At 38.0% G+C, this 18,398-nt stretch overlaps 1 protein-coding gene across 1 annotated transcript in view; it reads right to left on the bottom strand.

Annotated features, from left to right (window-relative positions):
- The window catches only part of LOC146509831 (neurexin-2-like), a 128,389-nt gene that overhangs the window by 3,140 nt on the left and 106,851 nt on the right, over nucleotides 1-18,398 (bottom strand). The window contains 5 exon segments of the mRNA XM_085173663.1: nucleotides 593-677; nucleotides 2,252-2,580; nucleotides 3,920-4,009; nucleotides 6,138-6,309; nucleotides 13,995-14,176. Of these exon segments, the coding sequence (XP_085029789.1) occupies nucleotides 593-677; nucleotides 2,252-2,580; nucleotides 3,920-4,009; nucleotides 6,138-6,309; nucleotides 13,995-14,176 (858 nt within the window).

The raw sequence follows: 18,398 nt of genomic DNA, 5'->3' as shown, positions 1-18,398 counted from the left end.
CTTTAACCACTACTACTAGATGCCTCAACAATTCAACAATATATTTTCCTGTGTGTGTGTGTGTGTTTGTATATACGATTATAGCATGTTACAGATGTTACAGATACATACATCTACAGACATTTACAGCCAATAGGTTCTCTTTCATTATTATTTCAGTCACTGTTTGCCGGGCCAGACAACAACAAACAATTCTGATAAGGTCATATTAATAATTAAGGCACCCACAATAAGGCCAGACTCTTAACTTCTACAGCTTGTTTCTGTCACAAACTCGATCAGACTCTCTGAATGCCTGAAGTACATTTCACAAAGATTGTCTTTGATTCACTTTTGTGAGCTACAAATACAGGGTAGAGAACAAATTAATTCTAGTCTGTAATAACTATCCAAATAATGACAGTCATTTGACAGAATTACTCAATATGTGAGTGTAAGATAGTTGGATGAAACTGAGAAGACAGATCTGTTTTTTTTAATAACAATTATGGCTGCCTAAAAGCACTGCATTTTGTCTGCACTCCTGGGTAAAAATAACATTACTCATCTAAGCACCCTAGTACCATTGCTTCATAAGGACCAATTGACCCACCTGTTCCCGGTTCACACTCTTCCAGGTCCTCATCATCACTTGGACACTCAGCTGATGCCACCAAAATATCATCAGAGTTCTGTGGCTGAAAGCAAACGGGGAATACAATTTCTTTTTTAACAAATACCCAATAAACATTTTTCTTCATTCAGGCTCACAGACACTCTTTTTTACACCGACTGTCCTGTCTGAGAAAAAAATCTGCACTATGCAGCACTGTACTGCTTAAGTGTTTGTGCCTGGAGCGACACTAGTAAGACTACAAGTTCAAAATGAGCCCATCTGCAGCTGCTTTTTATCCTTTACCCCATTGGCTGACTTTATGTGTGTGCAAACAATGAAAAAAAACATCACTGATGGAGACTCTCAATGAGATAAATGCTATATAATTGGGTTTTAAACAATTCTTTTATATCAAATTTGCACAAAAAACCCATATAAAATTCTCACATATATTTAACGAGGATGCAGGATGCACAGTGGGCTCTGGGCAGAGTGGGCAATAGAAGGCTCACTAATGGATTACTTTGATAAATTGAAAATACAGAGAAGACCATTTTAGGATAGCTAGACAAAAGAGATGGAACAAAAAGAGCACTCTGCAGTTTTATTAGGAGAGGCAGTGGCAGTGGGGGTTCTTTAAAACCTCAGGACAAGTCCAACTACTGAAATTTCTCCAATTTGAAGGGTTTTCAGCTTTTATCACATTCAAATTCTTTGTTTTTATGTGGCCGCTGTATTGTAAAAATACACTAAGCAAGAATATTATCATTATCCTAATCCTAATACCTTGATGGAAAGTAAGTTATGCAATGAATTTAGAATTAAACATGCTGGATCAAACCTGTTATTTAATGAATTTATGAAGCATTTTAGCTTACCTATTACTCCATATAAGGTTTTATATGCCTAATTCTTTCAGTAATAGCTGATGCAGCGCTAAGAAATTTAATGATGCTGTGAAACACTGAATTTTGTCATGGTGTGAGACTTAAATGTGGTACATTTCATCTCATAACTCCTTTCATGATGATCAGGGGAAAAGTGTGTTCATGTTCCTAAACCCCTTTAAGGCCTGAAAATCTGAAAAATCTGAAAAATAAGCTTATCATTGTCAAATGTAGAGAAGAACTGGGGATTCTGTTATCTGGTTTTGTGATTGTGTGTTGACTGTCATCTTAGATTCTAGTACTGCAAGTTAAATTCCAAATGTGCATTAATACAAGATGAATGGAACAGAAACTACAGTATAAGCTAAACGTGACAGGGGGATTAAATAAGCTCCAAATGTGTAAACCTGTGCAAGTTTAAGTTTTATAAGGTGACACACATAAAGACACTGCCAAAGTATTACTCAGTTTTGTTCTTATATTAATCACGATCTTGCATTTTTAAAGCTGATTGAGAATGTTAAGGATGCTTAGACATATTAGCAACCTGAAAATTGAACAGAAATATAAATTTGTAATTTTGGGAATCACGCACAGCTCCAGATTTCTACAAAGCTAATTAATTAAAAAAAATATGGCTCAACTGTTATTGAGCCATATTTAAAATGGCCTTTTTTCCTACTGCGAAACATGGACAACAGCCTTCACCTTATGAGCTAATTACCTCCCTGTTGTCAGCAAATTAGCACCCCTTTTTAAACTCGCTGACCTTTGAGATGCTCTCACTCAAGCTGGGCGACCGCTGCCTGCGGGTGGTGGTGGTGGCCATCGTGGTGGTAGTTTCCATGATTGTGGTAGACATATCAGACACCGCCAGCGGGGTGACAGAGGTGGTGTCCGTGGTCACCACGGAGAGCGAGTCTCCGACCAGCCGCAGGTTCCCCTCCACCTGTACGCTGGGGTCATTTTCTGCTGCCAGTTTGAGCACCTGGAGACCATTGTAATACAGCCCTGAAATCTGACCCTGGAAGGGTCGCCCTTTGTCAGAACCGCCAATTTTAATGGCTGCCTGGCTGTTAAAGATGGTCAACTGTCTCCCTAAAGTTAGACAGAAACACAGAGAAGGAGATGATGGAAAAAGGGAGAGAACGGCAGAGCACACACAGAGACGGCATATGGGAGATTTTGCACAAGAACATCATCTGAGCCAGGTGGGATTTAGTAATTAATTTGTTTAAAAGCTTATTTAGATGTTAACTCTAAAAAGGGAAATGTTGGTTAGCAGCAAGTTTATAATTTTGACTTTGCACATACAAGAAGAGGAGGCTTAAAGCCTATTTAGATGTTTATTTATGATTTTGAAATGTCACTGAATAAGTTAGCAGCTGCCTGTGGGAAAATGATATTTATATTTGTCTCTTAGCTTTAGAGGGGAAAAAAAGAAGGTGTGAAGATACGTATCTTATGGCTCCTTTTAACAGGTAAATACTAAAATGGCAGTCTTGCCACACATCAGACAGTTTGAAGCCGAATGACAATAAAAATTTGACTCCCTCCTCCCACTGACTTCATCAGCCATTAGGCCATTAAAACATGCTTTTCCGTGGGTTTCCCCCACGGTCCAATTGTTTTACCTCCTCAAAGGGGCAATGATATTCAACAGCATCGCTGTCAGCACCTTTACTGATAAGCAGTGTTACATCTGAGGAGGAGGGCTGCGGTAATGGGCCCAACTCAGGAGAATACTTATTAGCAAAGTTAATGGCTGCAAACAGTGATCTACTTTAACAGCCTGTCAGGGTTGTTTTGTTGCAGCAAAAAAAAAATTCAGCTTGGGAGTCTGATGTGCTCGTTGTAATACAATGCAAGGCAGCACAAGATTACAGGGAACAAGAAAAGGGGAAAGAGGTTCATTGGGGTGAACACATCCTGAAGCTGTGGTTTAAAATATGGTTCAGTTATTAGGAACAAAGCCTATTCAGCTTATGTCCAGTGTTAGCTTCACTGGTATTAATGAAAATGTTACACAGCATTTTAATGATATTTATGTAGAATAATTACACACAGTATCTAATTACACACAGTGGTTAAGAGGGATGATAGAGGGTTAGACAAGGGTTATGCGCTTTTAGTTAATTTAGTTTAAAATCTTTGTTAAGGTGCAGCCTCTCCACAAGGTATAAGGATGACAAAAAGAAATGGCAAGCACGCCATATCCGTTTGCTTCCACACTCATTTTCTTCTGCTTAAAGCTATACTGTGGCCATTAAAATTCATAGCCAGTACAAGTTCCAATTAAAATGGAAATGTATACGTCTGGGTAACCTGCACTTTGTCACCCTTGTCTTCTGGCACTGCACCTCTCAGGGGGGGGGGGGAAGTTTATTTACTAGTTATTTCAAGGGTTAATTAATTAATTAATCAATTATATTTTTACCTTTATCGAGTAGCCACTCGTCAACTACCCGACCAAGTCTGTATGGGATTCTTTGCCTAGCAATAGCCAGTCGTTCATTATCATAGTGTCCTTCAAAGAATTTGGAGAGACAGATTAAAGGTTAAAGTCTGCAAGCTGAAACATCACATGGTTAGAAACAAAGTTATAACGGCTAACATTTTTAACAAGTTATCAATTTTAACTCAGCTGTGAGTTAAAAGAAACTTGAGCTTTACTTAGTGTTATCTAGTTATTATGAGTAACACTGTTAATGCTAATTAGAGCAACGTTTAGGCTATTTATAATGTGCTACTCTAGTTAGTGTTATTTAGCTATTTTTTTTCCAAGCAAAGCATCGTCTTCAGTAATTACCAATTACAGACGAATAATTTTATGTACTTTATAAAACAGACGTTCATTCATAAGAAACAATCAATCAAATCAGGAAAACAGTTGCATTTAGACAGTGATAAAAAGTCATGTAGTTAGAGTAGGAGCATATGAATTTGATTGCATTCACAGAGAGCCAAAGTCTTGCTCACTTCAGTGCCAAAATGCATTTTTCCAATGCAGCGCATGGTATACATGCAGTGTTTTTACTCGAGCTCCCAGAAGGCAGTGACAGTATGTCAACATCAAAGGCTTATGGGAGTTGCAATTTTAAGTGTCTTTGGTGTTCATTCATTCATTGTCTTGTTCATTCATTTGAACAAGACACAAACAGTTCCCCGGTGAGACAGGACTTCAGCTCTCTTTTAAACACATGCAAATAACAAAACAAATAAATTAAAATAAAATAAGAACAAGCAACATACAGTAATTACAGTATGAATTGTTTCTAGACATTAGGAGAGCCCAGATTTTTATTTAGACCTAGCATCGAGGAATTTCTATCAATCATCAGCCACAGGGTCACTAAAACTGTTAGTAAATTATTATGACATTTTTTTGTTCCATTCACTTTCTGTTGAGATTATTATTTGCAAACATTTTCAACAAATTTGTAATTAATACAAATATGAATAATTATTAGAATCTAAAGTAAACCATTACAGCATAACAATGAAAAGGCAGTTAAGTGCCTGGTTATACTGTAAGCTGTAATATAGTGAAGATGTTAAAATGGGTTTGCCTTTTTTTTCTCAAACAAATTGCCAGAAAAAATTACTCCATGATATTTGATATCTATTTAAGGCACAAGAAACTTGTGTGATGTGCACTCCCTATTTCTAACTATTCTGTGCATTGCCATGTGAAATGTTTCAAATATCACTGATTGCTGAGTGGGAGCTGACATAAAGGTGCACACCATCTTCAATACCCAATTGCATGCATGTGCCCTCGTGTTATATGCATCTGTGATTTGAACACCAGCTGGAGGCATAGAAAGGATGTGGTTTGTGCCCCACTATGCCAGCTGGTGCACCTGCTCTGAATAAGGTTAATTGGTAGATTGGTTCAGTTATGATCATTATATGTATGTATCTTTGCTTTTTTGGGTCCATGTATATGTTGTGTGCACACAGTTGAGTGATTTTTGCTCACTATGATAAGTTACCACACATAAAATAAAACTGTTATATAACTTATCATTATAACAGTCTCCCTTTAGTGAATCTACACTATTTTGTATCTAATAACAGACAAATTAAGTATGATCAAGTGTGATCACAGCCACATCTTGAATGTCAGCAAGAATTTGTCAAGTGAATATTTATTGAAAACAACACTATCATATAAATTTAAGGCTAGCAGTTCATACATTCACAGCTAAAACACTGCTATATTGGGCTGAAATAGCACTTAAGCCGCATAAGAATGGCTTAAGTATTACATCATTTAGAATAGTCTAGAGAATCCTACCTGAGCCACAACTTCACATCTTCCCACCTCTCTACCAAACTAAATGCAAACACGGCAGCAGCTGATGAAAATACCTGAATTGCTAAACTCAAAAAGGCAGCTTTAGGGAGATTTACTCATTTCAAACTATTATATTTTTACACAAACACATAATTTTTAGTTGCATGAGGCAACTTTAATAGATCTCTTATAAACTGATAAAATAACCACGAAGGAACACTGAATTAAAATTACCCACTGGGCAAACTGCCAAGGCAGAAATAGGCAGACATGCAACCCTTTCTCTCTGATCCAGAAGTTTCATGCTGTCTTACTATGCGTGTAATAACTCCAAAGTTTGTCCTGTTAACCTTACCTGGTGGATAACGCTCAATGACTGGATGGTTGTCCACCTGGAGAGTGGCATTGCCACCACTGCGTGTGAAGCGTACAACATGGTACTTGCCATCATTAACTATGACAGCAGGCTCATCAATAGTGATGTCATCTGTCCCCACATTGAAGATGACACCAATGTTTCCTTGATCCTGCACAAAAACAAGAATGAACGTGACTCATTAGGCAAATGACAGACGCGGTAGGAAAAGCGAGCATTGCCACAAATGGGTTTGGGGAAAGCCCAAGATAGTGAAACATGTTGAGCAATCACTTAAAAATAAATGAAAGTAAGGGCTAACCCTACTTAGAGGTATTCCTCTGCTTCTCGGGGCCTGTACTTTGAGCCTTAGGACATTTGCCCTGGGGGGCATTATGCCCCACTTCAATCTGCTGCTGGATATCACTATTAAGAGCGTATAACACAGGTTGAACAATACAGTGTCAGTTATGGATGATAAAATAGCAATTATTGCTAGTATTTATTTATGCATTTATTTTACAGCTTAGCAGTTTGTCGTGCTGTTTGGCGTGTATTATTAAATTATATTTAATATTGATATTTGCTTTGTACATCAAAAGAACTGTTTTAATTAAATTGGTGATGTTTATCTTTTTATAAGATTTTTCACACTTTTCTGACTAAAGAGACAATGGCTTGACAAGTTTAATCTATCTGCTTGTCAGGCCAGGAACCTTGTTTAAACGGAAACCCATATCCTTTGTGACATGGGCAGTATGTTTAGTTCTTTCTTTAGGGTTCAGTGCCATTTCCCCTCAGCAGCCAGCTCCACTTTCCTGATGTGGATCACTCTTGACAGAATCCTGCTGTTTCTCTTTTGGTTGACCAACTTCTCACCCTGTCAGCCTCTACCTACTCCTGCCAACCTTCCTGAAAGGTCAAATCTGCTTCTCAAACTAGCCTTTGTTTGGTACTAATAAGAAACATTGGAAGCAAACTCTGTGGGGTCTCTGTGCCTGTCCGGCCCTTGTACGTTCACTGCCTCGCAGTCATTTTAAATGCAAGCCAAGGACAAAGTGCTAAGGTGGTCATAATAGACATGGTGAGAAACAGCACATAAAGCTGCGGGGCCACTTTCCCTCGACTTATAGGGGGACGCACTAACCTTTTAATGCTGGTTTAATACAGAAGTAAGTAAGTAAGTAAAAAAGGTGGAGAAATAAATCAAAAGACCATACTTATTTCATTGTAGACCAGAGATTATGCAATGTGATATTATGATATGTATAACACATGCAGTAATATGCTACTTTTATCCCACCCCCATAACATGTGTATCTCAAATGTTTACAGTCAAGGACAAAAAAATCTGAAGGTTCTTATTCAAACAACCTCGACTCCTGCAGCTGGTTACACCGTATCAGACCTTGAACCAGAGAGGGAAGAGGAGGTAAAGAGTGAGAATGACTGGAGTAGTGTTTTACTTGAATAAAATCTTGCAAACTGCTGGCCTTCCATGCTATGATGTGCACAATATCTACTGGCCTTACAGCCATTATGTAAATATGTTCAACAGTGGGCCTTGGATTGCAATTGGATTCCCTGCCTCTACTGTCAGAAATGAGCTGCACAGCTTATTCCTTGACATGCACCATTTCATATAACTGATTGTTCCCCTTTTCTTCTACCTCCAGTACTGCATTACTGACTCAAAGGCTAAAAATTCAAATACGTAGACTTCCTTCCTTGATGGTGTGATGTAAAACCTGTCTCGGTGCTTTGCTCTTACCCTCTAATCACATGTAAAATCATTCGAGAAACCTTTTGAATTTGAAATAATTATTCTGACATGGCTGGTGTTAAGTACAGAAGTTTTAAGGATTGTTATCTTTTTATGCTTTCTAAAATCACCTGAAAGCCATCATGAACTCAGGAACAGGTGAATATGTGCAATTGAATTATGATCCCTGAACAAAAGCTGGACAGTTAAAGTCACACAGAACATGTACACCCCTTCAAGACAAAGGTGTACCCACTAAAAGTACTTCATGTGAGCTTAATTAGTCATGGAGTTAATGCAGGTTAGCAGGAACCTTGTTAGTAAAGAACAAAGACACACTTTGGCAAATGAGAAATCTTTTAAATGCCTTTTGATACGCACTTACTATAAATTCCTTATATTTTTTATTGTCAGTGTTATCCTTTATATTTTCTTTGTACACTTATCTGTAACCTACATGGACAGCTTTGGATGTCGGTAGTTTAAATATTCCTCCGATGATGCAAACTGATGAGTAGTCATTAGGCAGCTACAGGGTAGTGCGACCTCAGGTCAAATTCAACTCGTGTCCTCTGGACAACAATTAAAATCTCCAGGGCCAGAAGAGTCTGCCTGGGGGTCCTTATGGCTTCAAAAAGTGCTGCTCCTATTTTGCTTACTCAGTCTTAGAGAGTGATTGCAAAATAGCCCTGAAGCACCTTTTGACAGCTGGCAAAGCAACACTAATGCACCCCAGTTTTTGTAAACAAAAGCTTGGCCATTCTAGTCAACACATTCTCACTCCCAACTTATCACATACCGATGCTTGGTCATGACCCATCACATTTTTACTCACTGCCCTTTAGCATAATTTTTTCAGTGTGCAGGTTAAAGCATTTTCCAGATAAATTACAAAATTGATGGCAATGTGGTGCTGAAGCAAGCATTTTGTGAGTCGACTCTTATAGAACCCCATAATTAAAATGCCCAACTTTTAGCACAAATAAACTTATCTGCAAAAAAGCATTTTTCATTCCTCTCAGTGTACTTAACAGAATAGACAAACAGATAATACAGACAGCAACATGAATATAGCATATTTCAAGATTTATATGTGCAAGGGTGCAGAGTGCCAGATTTTTGAATGATTCTGGAATAAATACGGAATGGATAACTGGCCACTATAAACACAGCATTATGATAACTGCATTGAGTTTATATAAAGGCTTAAAGTTATATATTATTATGGGTGTGGTTATTTTATCTGACTGACATTAACTCGTTGACTGTGACTGTGACATCAATTCCTTAACTGCAAAGTGGTTTTTAATGCCCATGTAACTGTATGAAGTGCATTTTCTTGCGCACTCACTAAACTGTTTTGACACCCGCTCTGATGGACTGTTACTTTTCTCCCAAAGATTTTTCATTCCCGTATCTCATCTAACCTGCTACTGACTATAATTCACATGAGGGAAAAAGTACTGATTTTTATAAGGATATGTGATTTCAAGAATTTGCAGCTTCTTCAGATGAAATGATGACATGACAAAAGGAATTAAAAGAGTTACAGCACTAACAGTTGTTCTGTGATAATACATCGCCGCTGCCTGATATATTTTTAAACGGAGCACAGAGTGGACCGATCATGATTCTTTTAACACCACCAGCATATCTGTCTGTCTTGGTTTGTCACCAGCCAAATGTTTGTCTCTGAATTGGCTTGCTTTACTATACTCTCTACTAGAGACTTTTTAGAGGTGGGTGGGAGCCTCCGACAATACTGTTGGGATTTTAGAAACTTCAAATCTTTCTCAGAAATATAGAAATGATAAAATGTGCTTCAATCGGGTGTGTCGCTGTGGTCAGGGGTAAGGTTTCCATTAATTTCTGATGGAAAAGACACATCTTAAATGAAGGAAATTGAGCTATAAAATGTCAAAGATTATGAAAGACACTGATTCCCAACTAAAATAAGTTCTGCATAAAAATGTGTAATTATTACTGTAAAATATATTCTGGCTATATAGCCAAATGGCTTATCACCTTAATAATATTGGGGAGAAGAGTGAGATTAAGGAATCACTGAGGTCCACCCAAATCTCATCCAGTAAGTTGATCTTTTGTCTTGAAGCACTGCTTTAACAATTCTAATAGTCTCCATATTGCGCAGTGTATGTTCTGTTTTGTTTCATCTTTTAGTTGCTCATTAAAAACATGACCATTTGAAAATAGCATTAGCCACTCTGATGTGCTCTCAACTGAATACAGTGATGGTTTGCTGCTTTTGTGCAGAATAATTGGTCTTTTAAGCTGGTGTATGTACCGTGTTCAAAGTCATATTTTTGAGCTTACCATGTGACCAGTTTATTACAGCAATCTTCAGCAGCTCTGAAATCTCACTGTAATTATTCATCACAGTGGTAGTTTTGAATGAAAGGGGTGAAATCTGAAGAAAATCGAAACCATAAAAAGCTATCATTTGTTTTCTCTACTATTTTCAACTGTTATTCAAGCCAGCTTTGCTCTCAGTCGTCCTCTTCTGCAGAGGGCAAATTCCAGCGTGGAGACAGAATGAGATAAAAAGAAGAATTAACACTGAAGCAGAATACATTAAAACAAATCACAACTTATGTCTCTACAAAACAAGAAGGTGTGAAATTGTTGGGAAACTAAAAAAAGACTTTAACATCACCTGAACTGCTTTGGATTTCCCTCCGCTGAGCAGTAATAAGGTGTCAAACTCAGCAATCTGTCTGTGCGCAAGGACTTGGCAGATGCTAGGAAAAATGTTTTCAGCTCACTTTGCACGCAGGCAGGAATCCTTGCATTTACTAGCAACAGTCTACGGCTGGCAAGGTCAGATTCAGACATTTAAAACTGGAAATGCAATTTAAATGAGGCGATTTAAAAAAAAAAAAAACCCATCCAGGGAAGGATTTTTGGACCAAAACATGTCAAGTAAATGACATGTGGAGGAAAAACACTTTTGCTTAAATGTTCAACAGTACAGTTTTTATCAGTTTTTTCAGTATAATGTGATATATGTGCAAATTACAATTAGCAGAATATCCGTTAAAACAATAATATGTATTTGGTTTGGTAGGACGAATGTGATGCCCCCTCTTCTTTCCCCTAGCCCTGCACTCAGAGTTAAGATTAAGAGTCAATGTGGTGTGGAAAATGAGGAGATGCTGACAAGCACACTCAAAAAATTGAAATTGGGTGGTTGTTACATGTACAAGAGTCAAACTTGTAATTTGAACTAAATAATTTCAAGTTTCTATGGTGAACGTAATTAAATCATGTAGCATCTGCATGAAATTCAGCAACTTAATTAGCTTTTGTTGAGATGACATGATACAATCTAGTCAGAGTGGTTAGTTTCCAAATTTCACTCTACATACTTAAATAAATCACTTCAAGTCAATGTAAGTATACTACGTTGATCCAACGTAATCTGATTACATTAAACCACCAAATGCCAAATGTATTGGTTTGACATGGTCAAAAATTGGTTATTTTACTTGGTTAAATCACGTGGTTAAATTGTGTTCATCCAACAACAGATTTTGTGCATGATGTTTTTTATTCTAGTCTTTTACCTGCTTCTGTGTGTTATATTTGTACCGAAAAGTTCAATATTAGATCAAATGAGTCCAATAAATCAGGTAGAAAGTACTTTTCCACGCTTAACAGCAGGTACTTTATTACAGAGACTGATATTACAATTCAAATCCCTTTTAGAATAAAAATGATATGAATAAAAGAGGCGCAGACGTAAATCACAACTGGTTTCAGAAGGGTGATAAAAACTTTTTCATCAGAAGACTTTTTTGGAATATAAACAATTCAATCAGATTGTTTTCAGGCTGGGTTCTTTCTGCACATGGGGTCCATTCGTCTTTCCTTCTGCCAATGCCCAAAACAGTAATGTAAATGTGTGGTTATGCATGCCCAAAACAGCAGCTTCTGAGCTGAACTGGTCCCCTGGAACGGACACTAGCAGTCTTCAGGGAGCTGATCAGACACGTGCCACAGATTAGATTAGCCACTGAGGACATATTCATTACTTTAGTGGATATGACACTAAGTGCGTGTGCATCCACACATGCAAACACCAGACAGCTGACCTCAAAGCTTCATAATCAGAATGAATCCAATTCAAATAAGAAATAATAATTAAAAATAAGAGGAGCCAAAGTTTTGCTTTCAAAGGTCAGATTTGTAATCTTATAAAGGCTTTTTTTTTTTCCCTTTTAGTGTTTACCCCAAAAGTGTCTGCTAATAAGATAGCGACTTCGAGTTACGAGTTTTGTCAACAGATGTGATTTTAATTATTACACCATTCACAGACGTTTGACAGATCTCCCTTCTGGTTTTCATCACTGCACACCTGTCCTGTGGCTCCATACTAAAAAGCCTGATTTCCCTCCAGAAAAAGGCACCATTGCAGGCAGATGCTGAGGCGCCACTTGGCTTCAACGACCACACACACACAGGCACGCAAACGCATATCCACACACGTGTTCATCACCAGAAAATATCTCGTAGTCTGCTGACGTGCGTGCGCCTCTTCTCCTTCTTGTACTTGTGATTTATTAATTCCTTTTTTATTCCAATATTTGGACTCAGATGCCACTAATCGGTGAATCACACAAGCTGTGATGCTTCTGCGCCAAGTTAGAATAAGGACAAAGTCTAGTTAAAACGTCATTTAAAAATAGACCGAGAGGTTTAGTTATATCCATTTCATTTAATTAAGATTAGAGCATTAGAACTCCACCAGCAAATGCGAGTTTGCTTCCTGTTTTTTTGGGCCTTCATCAGCTTATCTGGAGAGAAATGATGATATGTGACTTAGAAGTTTACTCATATAAAACTTTGGCACCTTAGCCGTCTTTTTCTCCCCCTTTTTGTAGCTGTAACTATTTCTGCGCTGTCTATATTTATTTAACTGCTCATGGAAATGCTGCCAGTATGACAGTAACCACGTACTGTTCACATACGTAAAGGTTGAAAATACTGCAATCAGCATCAGGAACAGCTTACCAGTTTATCAATAGGATAACACGCTCTGTGGCAACTCGTGAGGGAAGCTGAAATCTCTTGTTAGGGTTTCCCTTTAAGAACCCCTGAGTTACATGGCTGCCTTGTTGTCGGAAGCTGGTGAGCATTTGAGAAGTAGCTGCAGCCGCTCTGAAGCACACGATGACATCATAGTTACTGTAACCTACACCCTCCAAAAAAGCTCTGTGCATATGCGCAGTGCCAACAGATATCCAAATGTTGTGAATCATTTTGCAGAAATGATTATGTTATCCTGACGTCTCTTTCTCTGCCTCCTCAACATGCAGACCTGGCCTGAATAATAAAGGTTAACATTTAAGAAACCAGCTTAGAGGAAAAACACAGCACCATTTTTTTTTTTAAACTTTTGAATAACTTTAAAAAAGTTCACATTTCAGTGTAGTGACGCTCATTTCATGGTTTCATTCGTTTCTAACTATGTATGTACATGTTGTTCGGGCAGTCAAATAGTTGCTGTTGCACTATTCTGTTTGCAGACCGAGTAGACTAATTTGAACAGTTCTGATAGGCTTCACACTTCACACAGACCAGAATTCCATGACATACAAAGTATGTTGTCCTTTTCGCCTCCTAAACCAATCACAATGCTTCTTTATAACCATATTTGCAAAGTGTGACATTAAATAGCACAATATGAATGACCATAAATGCTATTAAGGATAATTTATTCTACACAGAAAGTCTGCTCTCGTATAATCACAACATGATTTTAAGCTCATGAATACAGAATGCAGGTGGTATGAGCAGACTCACTCGGAGAAGGAAATAAAATGAATAGAAAAAGTATCTTAAAATCTCTCTGGGTAATCATTCTTACATTTTCTGTCTAAGTAACTCCACTTGTAATATTTAGAAACGAGAAAAAGAATGAGCATAGTTTTCAGAGTGTTCAGAGCCGCAGGTCATATGTATGAAATATTTAAATTCTAATCTCCTTTAAGTGTTTTTTTTAATCTATCACAGAAGTGATACCATACCAGTCTTCCCTTTTTGTGACTTAAAGCCACACAGATTCACATTCTTACTATGTGCAGCTGAAGATAGTCTCCAAGCCCATGGGTGCTCTCCACTCGCACCAAGATGGCATCCTTCTGTTGGGTGCTGAAGCCCACGGCTAAGCGGTCAGCTCGGGTGCTCGGGCGCTCATTGGGGGCCCAGGTGAATGTGATGAGAGCTCCGCCTTTCCCGAAGATATACGTGGTGCCAGCTGGGAACAGAGGCAATAAGGAAAAGATGAGAGGACAGACAGTAGCCAGAGACACTTTTAAAAACAGGCAGCATTTTTAACACAATTAGTTCTGCTTTATCAGGTATCTTCCCTTAGCCTTGGTTCTTTTAACTAATTTAACATTTGTTAGTTTTTAGGGTTTTTTTTCTGGAAGTACCAATCCTTATCATAAAGAGATGAGATTCCACGTCTCTCTTTCCTTGCACGAACACTACCTTTCATTTTTCAAAATCATGCCATAGGCAGAGAAAAACTTCAACCAAAGATGGGAGATTTATTAAAGAGACCCACTCATGAATCTCCATTAAATAGCCTGAACTACTCACTTTGATAAAGCTTTGCTTTCACAGATGTAAACTTCTCTTGCACCATGGAAATCCATAAACTAACGGCATCTTTTGTCCCTGTACCTTCTTGGTTTTTGAAAGATACGGATGATATTCTGGACAGTTCAGTTTGTTTTTTATCATTTAGCCAACCATTTAATAATCACAGTTAAAAAGCACCGCAAACACTTGATATTAATACAAAATAGCAGCTAGTGCAGAATCTAACAGGTGCATGAGAACGAAATATATCTGCTTGAACCTTTACTGTGGAAGTCTTTCCTCTGTGCTCAGCAAGATTTTTGTCTCCTTGAGATAAACAACATAAACAACATTTGCCTTGCTTAAATTGCAGGATCCATATGCTGATCAGCCTGTACATATGACACCTCTTGTGACACCTGTTACATTTTCCCTAAATTCTAAAAAAACTAACAGACTGCATAATGGCATTTCAACAATAATTTGCTAAATTCTTTCATTTGTGTACTTTAAGCCATGTAATATAATCCACACAGCTTTCAGAGTTTAAATGTGGAAAATCTAAGTGAGAACCAAACGCTGTCCGCAGGTTACAAAGTTATACAAAGGCAGGTGATAGTGCAGTCACTGTAATACGTGGCCGTACCAGAAATGAGAATTACTTCAGATAGTACAAATAAACTCGTGTTGGATCGTTTCAGCAACTGAAACCTAAGAGCTGGTTTCAAGACTGGCAGTTTTCAATGCCTGAATCTCTCAAAGATTTAAGTATAGAAGCTCAGAGAAACACTTGAGACAAAATTGTAGCCTCAATGTCAACCTTCTACAAAGACTCCACTCTTCAGCGTAATGGGCACTCACCATACAGGTTTCCTATTGACAGGATCAAGCTGCTGGTTGGATGCTTCCTTAACATTAAACGCCTAATCCAAATGCTGAAAAACATCCTGTGCTGGCTTTGAATTTAAATTAAAAGGGCAGGTTCTCTGACAGCAATTATTTTAAAACAAAATTATTTCTTACTGAGGTAATCTTAATTAATGTCAGGGATTTGCAGTCGAATATGAGTCAGTGACATTAGTCACATCAAAGAGCGGTTTTATTGGCTTCTTCCTTTCAGTTGATGTTATTCACAGCTGGCCTCTTAGTCTCCTCTTCCCAAATTACTTTTGAGAAGACTGAAAAGGTTTGTGTGTCCTTGTAGATTCGTCTCTTCTTCTTAGATTACTTTTCTTTGCAGAATTTTGCATGGGGACTTTGTTATTTTTCACAGTGATGTGTAATGGGCTTCTAGATTCATTTTCAAACCACTATCTTGCTTACTATGCCCGTGTCTTATTGTGTCTTAAGCAAAATATAGGTTACGAATCACAGCCGTAACAACTCTGCGATGGTCCCTGGGGCAGATACAGTGTTTTTTTTTAGGTTCCTACTGCCAGCAACCAAAGCAGGATCTCACTCTCACTCTCACACACACACAAACACACAATGTATATTTGTGTAAAAAAATATTACATAGTATAGTAGCAGTAATACTAATATCAATAACATGGTTCCAGCTTTTGATCAGAACCACGGATAAAAGCATTCGAAGGAAGAGACACATTTATTTAAGCTCATGCTCTTGCACCATCTTTCATGAGCCCAAAACAGATTCAGCCTCGCGAAAATCATACAAAAACATCTGTAATGTGTGTAAGCATGGAACAAACGAGAGAAACCCATTAACCACAGATCGTCACAGACTTATTTATAGGACTCCTCATTCACAATCGTTTCCTATGGTCCAGTTTCTAGATACATCATGCACACATATTACAGTATTTTTTGCATATTTCCAGCCTATAAATGAGAACAATGTTTCAGTGCTCTATAAAAACGCAAACTACTCACCAACCCAACTTTATCTTTCGGACCTTGCGCTCACTGACAACACTGCTTAAACCCACAGTCCTGCAGGTATACTCATCCTGTTCTCTCCTTCCTCTTTTCAACCGTACTTGCTAAACATAATTTACAACAGCATCACAGCTGATGTAAACAGGTTCGCCTGCATCAACCACAAATGACAGAGAAAAAGGCCAGAAAAAAGCAAACAAACATAAAATAATCAAAGATTTCCCAGCATGCCTCTGTGCCATCAAAATGCATTTAGAAAAGGTTTCTGTTTTAATTAGTGGAGAGTAAATATTTGCAGAGCTAAAATTCAATTAATAAAGAAAATGTATACTGCATAAATGAGCTTCGGTCCAAAAGATAAAACTGTGAATTTAAAATATTAGCAGGACTAATTATCTGGTAACTATGCCAACTAGCCCCCACCTCACATCCTCTGGGCCTCGGGGTATTGTCCCAACTGCCCCATCGGATGCTACGCCTTTGTTATGAAAACAACATAGCATTATGAGGGCTTATGGTAATAAATCCTATCAGCCCTACAACATATAGTGCAGTACTTGTGCAGATAGTCTACTTGCCTATAAGGAGTTCCAAACTAGCACTTCACCACATACTCAACCAAAATCAAACACTGCTGGTATTTGTTGGAGGACCATAATGCTGCAGTTGATTATATCAGACAAGCCTTCATGATTCCTAGCTCTGTTTACTCTTGTGAAAGCAAACAAAGAGCAGCCAAGCCACGGTGTGGTCAGTCCACATGTTCGGAGACCCCATTTCATATCAGGCCTCTTTTCAAATTTCACTGTGCTGTATAAGCCAGGGCACCTCTTTAAAAGTATACTCAAGAGGCTTAAGCCTCATGCACTTCTTGTTCCCAGGTTTAGAAGTCTAAATACCGGTCTTTGGTCGATCGCTGCATCACATTTAATAGTGTGGTGAGTACAAATGTCACCAAATGTCATCAGAAAAATGTGGGGGACTTTGGTTATAGCTAAATAACAACAAAAATGTAGATTTATGAAAGAAAATCATATTTTAGCAAAGCAATAGGTTACATTTTCATTCTATTCATTACCAGATAAGTCATCTCATGTGAAAACAGCAATTTAACCTGTAGTCTTTCACTGTAACTGTGTTGAGAAGTTAGAAAATTATATCTGCCTGTTATTATATACTCAGCTAAAATATAACTGACATGTTCACATGTAGGCTAATGTACACGGCAGAGCTGCCATGTATTGTTCACTGTAATTATTCATTCTTTCCATACTGGGTGCAGCAAAACCTAAATGGATATTAATGCAAGTGATGGTGAACAACACTGACAGATGTGCTGAGGGAAAGTTCAGACGCAGCTACTAACTGACTCCAGCAGACTGAATTAGTCAAGTGGATATCTTCCAAGGCTACAGGGCTTTTAACTGCGAGTGTTTACTCGCTAAGCCGCAGTGGATGGATAATAACAAAATAAAAGGGAGTTGGAACAAAGAAGAGTATCGGTAGATACCCTCTTGATTCAGCTAACGCCAACGCATGAAACCGTGTATTAATTTTATCATTAGTTCAGATTGGTATCAGGAGTGATTTTGTATATTTTAATGGATTCTTCTCGGCTAAAATACAGCAGACCAAAAATCCAATCCAGTCTTTACTGTACTCAATTACATGTGACCAAATTTCCGAATAACTAAGCTAAAGCTCATTAACCAAATGGTCTTGAAGTACAACACTTGATATTGGGTGACTGCTTATTAATTATGGACCTATGGAAGTGTATTTCGGAAATTAGGAAATTTCAATTAAGTCTGCTGGAAGAAGGGATTTCTTTGTGAGCAGTACACACTGATGAGATAAATGAAAACAACAAAAACTCTCAGTCTTTAATCTCAGAAATGATTTCCCCCGTCAAGGAAACGTCTCACTACAAATGGTTTCCAAACACAAACATTTAATTTGCTGTTGGGATCACACGGACAGAAACAGACAGAGCA

The sequence above is a fragment of the Neolamprologus multifasciatus genome, chromosome 10 (genome assembly GCF_963576455.1).
Source record: "Neolamprologus multifasciatus chromosome 10, fNeoMul1.2, whole genome shotgun sequence".
In the NCBI taxonomy this organism is placed as follows: domain Eukaryota; kingdom Metazoa; phylum Chordata; class Actinopteri; order Cichliformes; family Cichlidae; genus Neolamprologus; species Neolamprologus multifasciatus.
Note: the sequence above shows the minus strand (reverse complement) of the source record. Positions and strands in the feature narration are given on the sequence as shown.